We start from the raw sequence: 14,239 nt of genomic DNA, 5'->3' as shown, positions 1-14,239 counted from the left end.
AGAGAAGGACAACAAGGCTGATGAGGGGTCTAGAACACAAGCCCTGTGAAGAACGGCTTAGGGAAATGGGGTTGTTTAGCCTGAAAAATTCAGATAGGATTTTATTTGCAAATACATTGGTCAATTGCCATTTTTTCTAGTTCAGTTACCTAAGTATGGGAAACTCATTGTTAGTTGGAGGACTAGCTTAAGATTCTCAGGTAATGACCATCTCTATTTGAATCTTTGTCACTTCTCATAGCTACGAGGGTGTTGCAAATACTGCAAAAGTAAAAAATTTCATCATACTACAGAGCTGAGTGTGGGAGAGATTACTACAGAGATTTCAATGTGTGGGAGTTGGCCCTGTGCAGTCAAACCAGGACATTTTTTACAGCATTTAGCTATCAAGTCTCACTCTTGAGTTTTTCAGGGCTCAAGCAGCCACTGATGTTTTTTCCTGGACAAAGAACTTAGCTTTAACAAACAGTCAAACAAAATACGAAAGAAGTTTTTGCTATGTGGAATCACGTGTATATATTATATTGTATATTGTTCCTCTTCTGCTTACAATACTCCTTAAAAAAATACATGTATGCTTCTTTTATTTGCTTGTTTTGTATAATTTGAGCTTATGACTGTGGCTCATTGTAATTCTTTCCCACCTATGCTGTTATCATGGCTGTATGAGTGACTTCCACATTAGGCTGGAAAAGATGTACATCTGTCTTTTCTCTATGTCACAACAGACAGATAACTGCAGACATGCAGGAATAATCACCAGGGAGAGAGGAACTCTTCTTTCTTCCTGATTTTTTTTATTTTTTAAAATGTAAACTCTTTTTTCCTCCCATTCCTTTTATAGTAGCCTCTGTGTGAGTTCTTGGTCTGTTCTTTATGATTCACTGCAGACCGTACTGCTGAGGAGATCTGAGTATGCGAATCACTGATGATCCTTAAAAAACAAAGAGTAAGAACAGAATTCTCCCCAGAGAATGCCTTTCCTGTACATTGAGATCAGAGACCTCCCCAGATGGCTTCCAGCACAACCGAACATTTTTCCCAGGAGTGCCTGAGGCTTTCATGAGCCTGGAAAGACCCTTCTGCAGTGTGCAATTAATGCATCATCCCCACAGAAGGAATTAGGTATCCTGTTTCTGACACACAGATTCAAAGAATATTGATCTGTGCAAAAGGCCTCCCCTTTGCTGAAGCAGTTGTATTATTGCTACAGCTGGTTTGGGTTTTTTTCCTTTTGGGAATTGACATCACTGCTTAATTAGAAAAGGGCAGCCTTAGTCGCAGTGGACCAGATCTCATACACACATCAGTATTCTTGCCCTCCTTCTGCTCTTCAAGATGTATCTTGATTTGTAATCATGTTGCTGTCCATCTACAGAGGAAAACAAAACAAACAACCCAAGTTACAAAGTTCATCTAGATTTGTCATATTTTTGTTTCTATTTCACAAACCATTCTTCAACAGTGTCTCTTGGTGTTTGGAAAGAGAGAAGAGAAAGGGAAAGGCAGATTTAAAAACAGTGTTTCCAAAATGAGGAGACTCATTTGAAACATGAGAGAAAAGGAAAAAAAAAAAAAAGGCAGTGGTTAAACAGTTTAAGCTGTCTGGAAAAAAGGGAGAGGATTGCTCCTGAGAGCAGCAGTACTGTCTTGGACAAGGATCCATCTTTCGTAGTTGTGATTTAGCAGTTTTCTCTGTTGTGATAGCATTATGCCACTGATGCAGAGATGCTCAGGCAGCACTGAAACACAGTGTCCTAGGACAAATAATCAAATAGGAGAGGATTTTAGCAGCAGACTTTTTTCTTCCCTTGCCAGCTGTTCATGCAGAGGCATAGAGATAAGGACAAGGGGTAACCTGCTGAGATTTTGAAGTCCTCATAACTGGATTAATCAGAACAGATGTCAAGTGGGAAGGGTTTTTTACTGGGCTGGGTGCAAGTGGTGCTGCTTTACCAGGTTGTAGGTCTCTCATATTGCAGTCCTTGCACTACAAACTCTTGTTTATGTGGGAAATCCATTCACACATAGTACTGAAAGGATGCTAGCTTTTAAGCTCAGATGGCTTGTACGCTCTAAAGACAGTATTCTAGATATGCACTTAGCCCCAGCCAGGATTTCATGCCTAAGTCTGAAAAAAGCATTTTTACAAGCAAAATAAAGTAAGCAGGAGAACAAACTTATAATAAAGACAGTGCCACAAAGGAGAATGAAATAAAGACCTCACCTCAGGAAAAAAAAAAAAAAGTGAATTAAAATTTTTAAACTATTTATTATTTTTCACATCTCAGCCTCCCATGTTTTACACTGTACTATCAAGTGTATTATAACTCCTCATAGAATGTTTTTTGGGAAACATTAAACATCTAAAATCTGTGTCCAGGTATCAGGGACAGTAAATAGTAGTAGGTGATTTTCTGATTCATTAAACATTAGTCCCTGTCTTCTGTCCCTTTAAGATTATTCAGTAGCACTAACCATGCGTTTGCCATGCACTCTTTATTTCAGAATATGGTCTCAAAATGGTCACTGACTATGCCCAGAAATTTATTTGACTGTGTTTTGAACCCAAGATTTTGCCACCGATCTATGCTTTGTTTTTCTATTTAATTTTTCTATTGCAATGTGTATCTGGTATTTAATGAAGCTGCAAGATGCATGTAGCAGAATAATTCTTCTCAGCATTTATAATAGGTTCACTCTTTGATATAACCTCTTTTTCAGATCCATTATGCTGGTGCTGCTGACAGTTCAGTCCAGTTCATCTTCTACCAGCCTATCATTCACCGATGGAGGGAAACTGATTTTTTCCCTTGTTCAGCATCCTGTGGTGGAGGTAATGCATTACCACAGTATTTCAGAAACTGTCACCTGCGTACCTGACCTGTCCCAACTTCTGCCCTGTTTAAATAGTTTCAACTAAATGAAGAGAGGGATTTAGCAATGTGGCAGTAGCCAGTAAGTTTTTAGCATCATGCCCAACTGTGTAGATAAAGTACATCTTCATGCCTACATGTCTGCATTTAATGCTACAGCAGTCAAACATAAGGGCTGATGGGATTTGGGCCTCTTTTGGAAAAACAAGATGTCTCCATTTGTCCCTGTTCCTACCAGCAGGTTTATGTGCTATACTGAAACAGAGGGCACAATTCTCGGTGACTATGAAACCTCTGCCTTTGTTTTTTTCCTTTGTTTTTTCTAGGCTTCTGAATTTTTGTTTGACTGTACTGGTTATCTTTATTTCCTACTACCTACTGCTGTTTTCAATCTGGCCTGTAAAACAACAGCTGCTATGTCCAAGCAAGCTGAAATTAGGTTTTTTTTTACCAAATCAGAACTTAGATACATTCCAGAGCCAGACAGGAAGAATACCATGTCTCATATTATTTATTCCTCTGTGTATTGCAGGTTATCAACTGACATCTGCTGAGTGCTTTGATCTGAGAAGCAATCGGGTAGTAGCGGATCAGTACTGTCACTATTATCCTGAAAATATCAAGCCAAAACCAAAACTTCAAGAGTGTAATCTGGATCCTTGTCCTGCAAGGTCAGTCAACTTTAATTTTAGAGGAGGCTGAGATCTAAAGGAGTAAAATAAAATAGGAGAATATTCTGTTGATATTTCTCACAGTGTCATTTATCCCACATAATTCAACCTCTTTCTCATCCTGAGAAAGCACTGTGTAGAACACCTTTATTTAGCACCTTCACATAGCAAAGACTGATTTGAAATGGTTGTTTCTTCCCCTCAGAATGTATTTTGCCTCATTAATTGTTACAAAGTATGAGAAAACAAATTGTCCATGATACCATCCCCACATTCAGTACCTGCCTCTTAAGTGTTAGTGAGATTGAAAAAATTCTTTTGCTTGAAAATTATTGTCATCACAATTATTTTTATGGTTTTTTTAAAAAATTTTCTCCTTAATAAAAGTCATGCTTGCATTTATGGCAACTTGTAAAATGTAATGAGTGATTTTGTTCTAGTTAGCAATGTCCTTTGGCCCTGCAAGAAAATCTCATGCTTGCTGCCCCACAGAATCACAGAATGGGTCAGGCTGGAAGGGACCACAGTGGGTCATCTGGTCCAACCTCCATGCTCAAGCCGGGTCATCCAAGAGCACATGGCACAGGATCGTGTCCAGATGATTCTTGAATATCCCCAATGAGAGAGACTCCACAACCTCTCTGGGCAATCTGTGCCAGTGCACTGCCACTGCACAGTAAAAAATTCTTCCTCGTGTTAAGGTGGAACTTCCTGTGCATTCTTCCTCAGAAGATTAATAGAAAATATAGTAGGATCAGATAGTCAGGTTTTTCATGTATAAGAAAAGAAAGAAAATCACAAAAAAGACCAATCCTTTGTTGCACTGATTGCCCTGAACTTCAGTGGGAATCCATCTGCAGCCACTCAATAACAGCAAGCATTTATTTATGCAGTCTAAACCTTTTGGTCGTCTTATGTGGCTTTGCTAAAAGATGGTTAAGCATAGCCCAACAGGCATGACAAGGATGTCCTAAAGCCATTTTATCACCAGCTCCTTTCCTTCTAGACTAGTTTTGTGCCAAATTTGATAAAGTGAGTTCGAGCAAGCGTCACATAAAAAGTTGCTGTGTCACTTCAGATTGCTGGAGATTGTCACAGAAAAAAGATGTCCTGATGAGAAAAAGGATGTGTAAGAAACCTATGGGCCTGTGTATCCACCTGTCTGAGGATGGTTGCTGCCCAAACCAGGTATACCAGCTTTAGAGTAGCTAGGCATTATCAGAGCAGAACAAATCACTCCAAGGCAAAGACAGTTTTTACTTCTTACAGAAAGTTTTCGCTGAAGTTCACTGACTTTTTCTGGAGTTAACACTCCAATTGCTTTGTCATTGAAGACACATTTACCCAGAGTGTAGGGCAGTTTATATTCCTTTGTTCCTTTAAGACCATTTTGTTTGAGACCAAAGTCAGTAGAGGCCAGGTATAATCAGGTAGAATGTTGAAACATGAATGTCTCAGGAAAGGGATTCTTGAAAGGTATGCATCAGTATGGAAACTATCTTTTAGAGTTACCTATCACAGGATCAATGAGAAAGTAATTCTATGTAGTTGCTGTATTTTTTTTTTTTTAATTCCAAGATGCTATTTTTTAAACATACAGTTCTGGGTCAAGTATGTAATTTGCCTCTGGAATTTATGCTGTGGATATTTTCCATACTTTTCCCAATGATTTTAAATTATATGTTCTCAAATGGTGAGACAGATGACTGCATGGTACATGGGAGGAAAGAGAAAAAAAATAACAGCTGGGCAGATGTCAGGAAGCAATTTTTGGTTTATATAAGACGTAACAGGGCAAAGTTGTCGATATAAAGACCCTGAGGGGAGGGAGAGTCATTTAGAAATACAGCAATGCCATCCCAGAGGAACTGGCTTTTTGGAAACATCTTTAAAGTATGCCAAATTTCAAATTACTATTTTCAAAAGTGCCTTTGTAAAGAAGTCAAGAATCAACAACCCAGAGGAAAAAAACAGAGGAAATCTGTGGTAACTTCTGGATTCCTGATGATTTCTTACAGTCAGGAATAGGGTAGGTGAAGCAGAAACACGGGGTCAGAAGCACGGACAAGGAGGGTGTCTTGGCTCTGCAGTGTCTTTTCTGTGTGGGAGCTGCTCTGCTCCACCAGGATAAAAGAAGTTAATTTTTCCTGGCAAACCCAGTCCCAGTGAGGCACAGCTGATTAGTGGTTGCTGACTGTTCCTATGGTGTGTCAATGAATGCCGCAGAAAATAATTGTTGAAGACCACAGTTGCACTGAATAAAGCAGCTGAAATGGGTTGCTGTAGGAGAGCTTACACTAAAATTTTCAGCAAAGGACAGGCTGAAAGAAAAGTTTGAATGAATACCACAAGTATTGTGTGGGCCTGCAATAAGTTGCCTCTTTAGTTTTAGTGCATAGAAATGTTTTACTTTATTGTGCTTACTATGGCAATAATTAGCAGTGTTGCTGGAATCTTGAATAGCAAAAAAGCTTTGCCTCACGAAGATGGAAAAGTCTGTGGATGGTTATTTATCAAACATATATAATGTATACATACCCATTTTCCAGGTTAAGTAGAGGTGGCCACCTGTACTGTTCATCCAAGTCAGACCACTAATTCATGTCTCACAGAATGCGTGATACACCATGACACTGAGTGTCTTTTCATCCCTACTTACCAATGCTCTATCCAGCCTCTCTCATCAACCCTGTTTCAGATCCAGTTCATGCCTTACAAAGAAAAAAGGAAGGATCTGTTTATTTACAGTCCATTATGATTTTACCGCAGTCTGCATTGACTGGCACAAATAAGTCTGTATGTGTAATATCTACTGATGTAAGCAGCGGCCAGTTCAATCTAGTCCACTTACCTTCTATGTGGCAAAATCCAACATTAGTATTTCACCTATTTAATTAAGTGAAAATCTTTTAACTACCCAAAACTTCACAGACTGGAAGGGCTTTTCAGCTTTCATCTATATCCTCCTTTCTTGTATCTTTTAGTGAAAAAAGAATGGAATTTTTGCCAGCTTAGAGAAAAGGTTTGTTCAGATTTGACTTAACTGGGTGTGCTAATTTAGGACAATTCTAAGGTGCTGTAAGCAGAAAATACATCTCCTCCATAATTCAAAGGCTTCCCTCCAAAAAGCAATTTTTACAAATATGAAAAGTGCTATTTCCCCACTCATCATTCACTTACTCACCAGGATACTCTCAGTATTATTTCTAGATTTCATCTTCAGCTTTTAGGTGGCATTCCCGGCTGTGTCATTCTGAATTTTTCCCAATCTCCCATATTTTTTGCCTATTGCTCCTACATGTTAATGTGGGAGTTTCTGAGTCACAAAAGCTCTATTCATGCTTTTACTGGGAGATTTCAATGGTGTATAAAGATTTCTAAAGGCAACCTAAGCAAAGATTCTAAATTCATGAAGCACTTGTCTAAAAACTTTCATATTAGCAAGCCTCTAGCGTAAAGTGTTCTTTTTAACACTTTAATTCCTGGAGTTCGGATAGTTTTATCTGTAAGCCTGCCACTAGAAATAATGTTGATACCTGTGGAAAGTTTGGGGGGAAATCTCTCATTCAAGCAAGATTTTCAGCACCCGGAGACCTGAAAACTCTTGGATATCCACTATTTATGGAGTTCTCCAACAAAATTGCAAACTCCTCTTCCTGTCCAAGTTTTTCTTTATCATTCTCATTTAAATATCTATAATGGGTGGTGGCAGAAGTAGGCATCACCAAAAAGAAGTATAAAATTAAATTTAAGTTTTAATGAAGTTGTACTTTTTAGTTGTTAAAATTTTCAGCTAATCTAACAAGAGCACTGAAGTACAAGTGAAAGCATACAAAAGACACCAGGATGTTATGACCATTCAGAGTGATCCTTAGTGAGAAGTCTATAATATACTTGGTGATGTGAAAGTGGAGTTGTAGATGGAAAAGAAGCTGATAGCAATGGCAGTGTTCTGGTAGTCATAAGCAAGGTCACCTGAATTCAAGAGCAGGATAAAGATGAGCAGCAGACAATTCTAATGCCTAAAGAGGTACATTTCTTCTCAAGACAAGTAGTTGAAACCTTCAATTTTTGGACAGGATAAAAGTAATTTAAATTAATATAGAAAATAACTTTGTCAGAACAGGCAGGGAGGGTGGGCCAGGAAGCACTTGTCAAGCACTGAAAAGAAGTAAATAGCAAAGCAAATTCAGCTGTAAGGGGACAGTAAGTATTAATGAAACATAGAAAGAAAGTCATAAAGGAGCTGCCAGGAGGCATCAGATAACAAGCTGTAAGGTGGGAAAGTATATCATGTACTGCTGTGAGCATCAGATACAGGTATATGTCTGCCCAATGTGAAGTTACAGGAAAATTAGTCTATTTAAGTCCTAGAAGAGACCAAAACTGCAGCAAGTAAATGGTCATTTACGGAGATTTTCACTGGATATTCAGGTATTAACACCTAGTAGTGGAAAATAGCAGCTCATTCCTTCTTTGTATCAATCGCTGCTCATCCAAACCACCATAAAATATTGAACTGAATAAAAAAGGGAGATATTTAGAAGCATTACAGTCATGCTGCTGGAAGGAATTCTTTTTCTGCTTTCAACTGGCAACACCTATTTCAAGCACTGTGAACAGATTAGTTTTTAGCAGTCTATGGCAAAGCTAATTAAACCATATGTTGCTTATAATTTGAAATCTCTGCACCATAAGCAAGACATTTTTTATAAAGGTAAGTATTGTTGTGCCAAACAGACATTCTGTTTAAAGCAAGAGGTTTTTCAGAATCTGGCTCAAAAGGGTGGCTTTCTCAGCAGCTTTTTCATATATAAGTTGGTTTTTTAAGTATCCACTGACATTCCATTTTAAAATGTTTAATCAGAAGACATTGGATTTTGCAAATCTGTGAAGTACTAAGACCATATAGAAGGATATATAAATACAAAGTACATAGTAGTTTTTCAAGATTCACATTGATAGCATCAAGAAACCAGAAAGGTAACTCATACTGGTAGAATACCTGAGAATTACTGTTTCACTGCCTGTAAAAGTAGGCTTTGAAACCAATGTTGTCTGTACCTGTGGTGTTACTGTGGATGTCATCTACCCCAGCTCTAAAGGGAAACAGTAATAGATTCACAGAATAACACATGGGAGGCATGAACAGATACCATCTCTTTGAGGGCCCCAATAGCTGTTTCTCAACACAGAAAATGTTCCTGTACCACAGGAGATAATGTCACAGTGTGGCATCTTCAGAGAGCACTGAAGTGCAGTAACACACACTGCCTTAGTGTCAGGATTCAAAGTGTTAAAGTGCTAGTCTTTTGCACAAGATTGTTGTCTGTCCAGTGATAATCGTGGCTTTCACAGAGATGCTGGCTTGGATGCTAAAGTATTCTCTTTTATGGTGAGCACTTTGGTGTCATCCAGCGCAGCCAACCCAAGCTACTTTAACATTTCATTATTATTTTTTCATTGCTAATAATATCTTAAATATATTCCATTGCTTAGATGGCCCAGTCCCTGCCATGCAGGTCGTTTATTCACAGGTCTGACAGGTTTCAGTGAAGGCTTAAATCTTCCTTTTCTCTTATATTTGATGTGAGTCCTCATCAGGACAGAGGTGTAATGGGTGCAGCCACCCAGGAGTGTGGGCAGCCCTGCAGTTGTGAGTAGGATACCCTCGGCAAAACAGAGCCCTCAGCAAAAGTGAAGACTGTGAGCCAGCAGCTTTTGAGCATCCTGCAGAGGCTGGGCAGTGGCACACCAGGGTGCAGGACACCAGCGCAGGAGCTGCAGGTTGTCCCCATGCAGCATCACACCACCCTGAGGCACCTTGGAGGCAGATGTCTTTTCTCTCTGCTGGCTCCTCTCCCAGTTCTAGCACCCATGCCCCTGCTTGGCTCAGCAGGCTCCAACCTGAGACTTGTCAGCATACAGGAGAGAGAGCTGGGTAGGGCTGGCCTTGTCAGGAAGAGGGAGTCATCAGGGAGGTAGAGGAGAAAGGCATTTGAGCTTGTCATCTGTGCTAAATCTGTGCTTAAGGGGGAAAAGGAGCAGCTAGGGAGGAGTTCACCAAACATGTCTTCCAAGGAATGCAGCTGCAGACAGTTGTCCTAGGGGAAGGCTGAATGTTTGCAGAGATGGTAGGTCTGGTTGCAGCACTCTCACCTCTGACTTGCAGCTCCCATTCCAGCCATACATGTGCCTTGGAAGAGCAACTGGATTGAGATTGCCAGCCCTCGGGAGTTAAAAAAACCAATGTGCAGAATATATGACAGGACTTGTTGGTCTGAAAGGCATGGAAGATTGCAGACATATGAGACAGAACAGCTCTGAAAAATAATTTGCTTTGTGCTCCTTCTCCTGCCAAATCTCTTGATGCTTTGTGAATGAGTCGTGTTAGCTACTCACACATATTTCAGTGAAGGATTTCCTCTGCTCCTTTAGCACACCATCTCCTTTGCATTGTCTGGGTAATGTACAGTAAATAAAGCCCATAAAGTAGATCTCTCCATCATATTTATAGGAGTATGGTGGACTGATAGATTCATGGAATTTAAACCACTTTGTCCCATCAAAAAGTAAGAATACACCAAAGTAATCACTAAGATTTTTTTTAAGTGTTAACTTAGTCTTAGGGTTTTTTTTTATGGAACACGTACAAAAAAACATGCACAAGACTAGCTGGAAAGGAGCAGATATCATTAATGATACGATGACCATCCGCTCTTCTGTTTTATCTTTAAGGCAATTTTTTTTAAGTCATAAATTAAGCCATTGTGTATTATTGTGGGGATCTTTTTCCTTACTATGATTTTATGGCTGTGATTCATTATCTTGCAGTTACAGAATGAGAACCTTTGGCAGCCCCTCATGTATGCACAAAGACATTGTCAGTAATTCTGTGGAGCTCAATACTGTTTACAGAAATGCAATTTTTGTATGCAAAATTTTTTGAGGGTCGAACATTTCCAATTACAATATTAATCCAGTGCTTTGTAAATGTTACTTAATATTCCTAGGAGTGTTTAGATGTGGTACAGTTATTTCTATCTGAACAGTCTTGGGAATAATGCATTCTAAAGCATGTAGATCTGCATTATACATAGAGATCAGGTTTATTAGAAAGAAAATATTTTTCACTGCAATGAATGAGAAATGTTTTGAGATCTGCTTCTTTCTTAGGCAGTAGATGGTTTTATAGTGTAATTATTTCATTTTTTAACTCACTATGTTAACCTTTTTTTCCAACTACTTCTCAGCAAGCTGATGTGCTGGAAAGTGCAAACAGCTTCAGACTGGAACTTCAGCAGCAGTGGTAGAAGAGTCAGGAAAACAGCAAATTCCCAAAAGCATGAGCGAAAAAACCCTCACAAAAAATTTCCTTCCATCTTCTTAAAACACTAGTAGACAATTCCTCCAGATTCTCCAGATGTCTACCCATCAAGCTAAGTCCAGAAGGACTTGTTCATTGACCATACCCTAACCAACCCATTTGTATTTTCCAAAGTGTCCCAGTGCCAGAACTACGTCTCCTAGGTTTTTAGATTTTTGTAGGGACAGGCAGCTCTTCGAAGATGCAAATATGGGCACTCACGGAGAGAGTTCCTATGACTGCAGTGGCTCCTGGTCTTAGAGGGAGCTGTCTAGTCCCTCTCACATACTTCCAGGGCTCCAGCTGCTTCCTGCGCTTTAGCTGGAATATTCCAGCACGCTGACCTGGCGCTGACTCCTTGCTGTGGAAACACAATGGGATCCATTCTTCTATCTTGGACAAGTTATGCACATAAAATCCCTGTTGACTGAAAGGAGAATAGACCCCTTTAGGCCTGGCCTCACAAGAGTCCTTTGAATGCTTACAGCATTTTTCAGGGAACTGTGTTGGGGATGGAGAATACTTTCTCCTTTCCCCCTCCTTCGCTTCTTCCCCCTTGCAGAAATCCATAGCAGCATACCTAGCTTCTCTCATCTGTAAAAGGTTCCCGAAAACCACCTTTATTCTTGACATTCAGTTTCAACTCTCCATAATTGGATGAAGACACACTTTTTATTTTAATGCAATTGGTATTCACTCTTCAAATTTTCTGTCCACTTGCGCCCTCCAAATACCCAAGTGGCTTTGATGAAAGTGATAAATGATGTGTTCTGACATCATCTGTTTGATGGTATTAGATATGCCTGATAAATGAGAGACAACATGGTTAAATTTAGTCTGAGTCAGAATTATAAAAAGTGCAGACAAAATATGAAATTTCAGACTAGGAATTCAGTGAGACCCTGTAGTTGCCAACAAGACAAGTGGCATCCATCTCACACATAACTGGCATGATAATGTTTCAGATAATTCCTAATTTTGATCTATGCTATTGCCTTCTATAACTTTTAGATGTCACGTTGCAACACCATACCAATAACAGTACAGCAAAACAAGCCAACCAGTTATGACAAACAAAAAAAACCCAACCTGACATGTTAATCTTCTCTCAAACTCCTCCTTTCTTCCAGAAAAAAAAAACATAATAAAGAGGCAGGTCTGGACTCACTTAAGGTGAAGAGACAAGAATTGCAGATTTAAATTCTTGCACTGTGATTACTCAAATTTCTAATCCTGGCCCCTGTAAAAGCAGAGGTTTTATCTGATGGGCAGAAACAACCATATAATAGTTATAAAAGGATTTTATTTAGAGTTCTCTGAAGCAGATAGAAGCTTCCCTATTGTTCTCATTAACTTTTGTTCCAAGCTCCCAAGAAAGTATTACATATAGAAACATTCTTTTTGATGCTAAATAATAACACCATAAGTTAAAATAATATTTGGGTCACTTGAAGCAATAGATTGGTTGTTTTTCAAGCAATAATATGTTGATAAGAAAAAAGTAGCAACCAGTGATTTATTCTTTAAGTTACTCAGAAACAGTAGGATGGGAGCATATTATTTTTAAAATGGGATGACTACGTAGGTAAAATATCTTGTTTTGCTGGTTTATAATGCTGTAATACAAAAAGTTGTGTAATATAATACAATATTGTCATACAAAAGTTGTATAATGTAATCATTTAGTGTTTATTTTATTATGTGTACCTTCTACTCAGAGGGTTGGCATTATTGTTCCTAACAGTGATGGATACAAGCAGATCATGCCCTATGACCTCTACCATCCCCTTCCTCGGTATGTAAAACAGTCAACCAGATGCTAGGCTTGATACATTTTCTCATTCTTTTATTCTTCTCGATACTTGTGCTTTGCTCTCAAGCTAATTTAACAGATGCTGATTTTCTCTTGCTCTGGACTCTTTCAGATTAATGTAGAGATGTCCAAGTGCTAACCTGTTATAAATTATGTCAATGCAGAACTGAAATTATAATCTGTCTGAAGGAGAAATGCAGATTTATTAAGTGTGGGGTCCATTTCTTTCTCCCATTCTTCAATGCCACTTTCCCTTTTCTCTCACAACTTTCCTTTTATTGCCCTTTACTCCTCTCTGAGCAGAACTATAATCTGTGGCTTTGTTATGAATCACAAGACTTTCTCTCCCTCATCCCCATCATGCTGCTTCTTGTATGCCTATAATTTGTTAGATTTTGGATTTTGACAACATTAGTGTTACATTCTGATCCTACAAACCCATGCTAATGCCTTCCTTGGGGGCATTAATTCATTGGCTTTTCTAAGAAATAGGAGATTGGGTCAGGAATAGGATCAAGACCTGATCCTTATTATTAATTATCTTGCAATTAAAATGTCTTTAATGTAAGACCCAAGAGTCTCATGGAAATAATAAGATGAGTAATTATTCTTAAAGCAGTGAATAAGACTGTTGGTGATAAAAATGTTTGATAGGTGACGGATAATAACCTCTGGGTCTTGAAATACTGCCTGGACATGCAAAAGTATTGTGCTGTGTTTCCTTCTTCATTAATTTATTGTGTCATGGACTATGAAATCACAGAAAGAACCCTCTATACAACTTGATAGTCTCATCCAGGTGAGCAAACAACCTCCCTCCAACTATATTGAGGCCTGATGCAGAGAGCTTTCAGCATCAGTGTGCAAATGCAGTGTGTTCACACTCCACAAATCATGGACTGACCTCCGAGTAAGACAAGGAGAACAACTTAACAGCCAAGGATTATGGCTGCCATTCATGTTCAAAACCTTTAACATTTGTGCCTTTAGGACTAGGCTTTTCTCTTCCTAGATAAATGCTTATGTTCATGTGCACATAGTCATTATCACCAAATATTTGTCATATGCCTCTGCATCCAATTCCTTTTTTTCTGGAAAACACTTTTCTCTGTTCTTTATTTAGAAAAAACTCCACACACATACCTCCTAGCCTCAAAAGTTAAACCTGTTAGTGAGGAATATAGAAGCTAAAATACAAATACAGGGTTTAACACTCTAGCTTTTAAAAAAAAACAGATTTTATTTCAATTGTCTACAAAGGGCACTAACATTGAAAGGACAGAGGAAATTTTATATCAGAAGATGATTCAGCAGTACTTAATAGTGGAGGGACTGTATTTAACAGAAAAGCATTTTGAGTCATCAGCTAGACAGAGGCTCTTTTACTCCTGAGGAAAATCCAAAGCAGAGAATCAAAACACCCTGAGGTATCCGGTTGTCAGAAAGCATGGGGAAGGGGAAGGGGGAAGGGGGAAGGGGGAAGGGGAGGGGAGGGAGGGGAGGGGAGGGGAGG

The 14,239-nt window shown here is 38.9% G+C and overlaps 1 protein-coding gene across 3 annotated transcripts in view; it reads left to right on the top strand.

The window, feature by feature from the left end:
- ADAMTSL1 (ADAMTS like 1) overlaps window positions 1-14,239 on the top strand; it is a 415,079-nt gene that overhangs the window by 300,770 nt on the left and 100,070 nt on the right. For 2 of the 3 annotated variants that reach the window (XM_039567702.1, XM_010392980.4), the window contains 3 exons: window positions 2,725-2,836; window positions 3,409-3,547; window positions 12,658-12,708. In XM_039567702.1, coding sequence (XP_039423636.1) covers window positions 2,725-2,836; window positions 3,409-3,547; window positions 12,658-12,708 — 302 coding nt within the window. The remainder of the gene's footprint in view (window positions 1-2,724; window positions 2,837-3,408; window positions 3,548-12,657; window positions 12,709-14,239) is intronic. The other variant, XM_039567703.1, reaches the window with a different exon arrangement.

This window comes from Corvus cornix, chromosome Z, assembly GCF_000738735.6.
Source record: "Corvus cornix cornix isolate S_Up_H32 chromosome Z, ASM73873v5, whole genome shotgun sequence".
NCBI classification, from domain to species: domain Eukaryota; kingdom Metazoa; phylum Chordata; class Aves; order Passeriformes; family Corvidae; genus Corvus; species Corvus cornix.
This window is presented reverse-complemented; position numbering and strand designations above follow the sequence as displayed.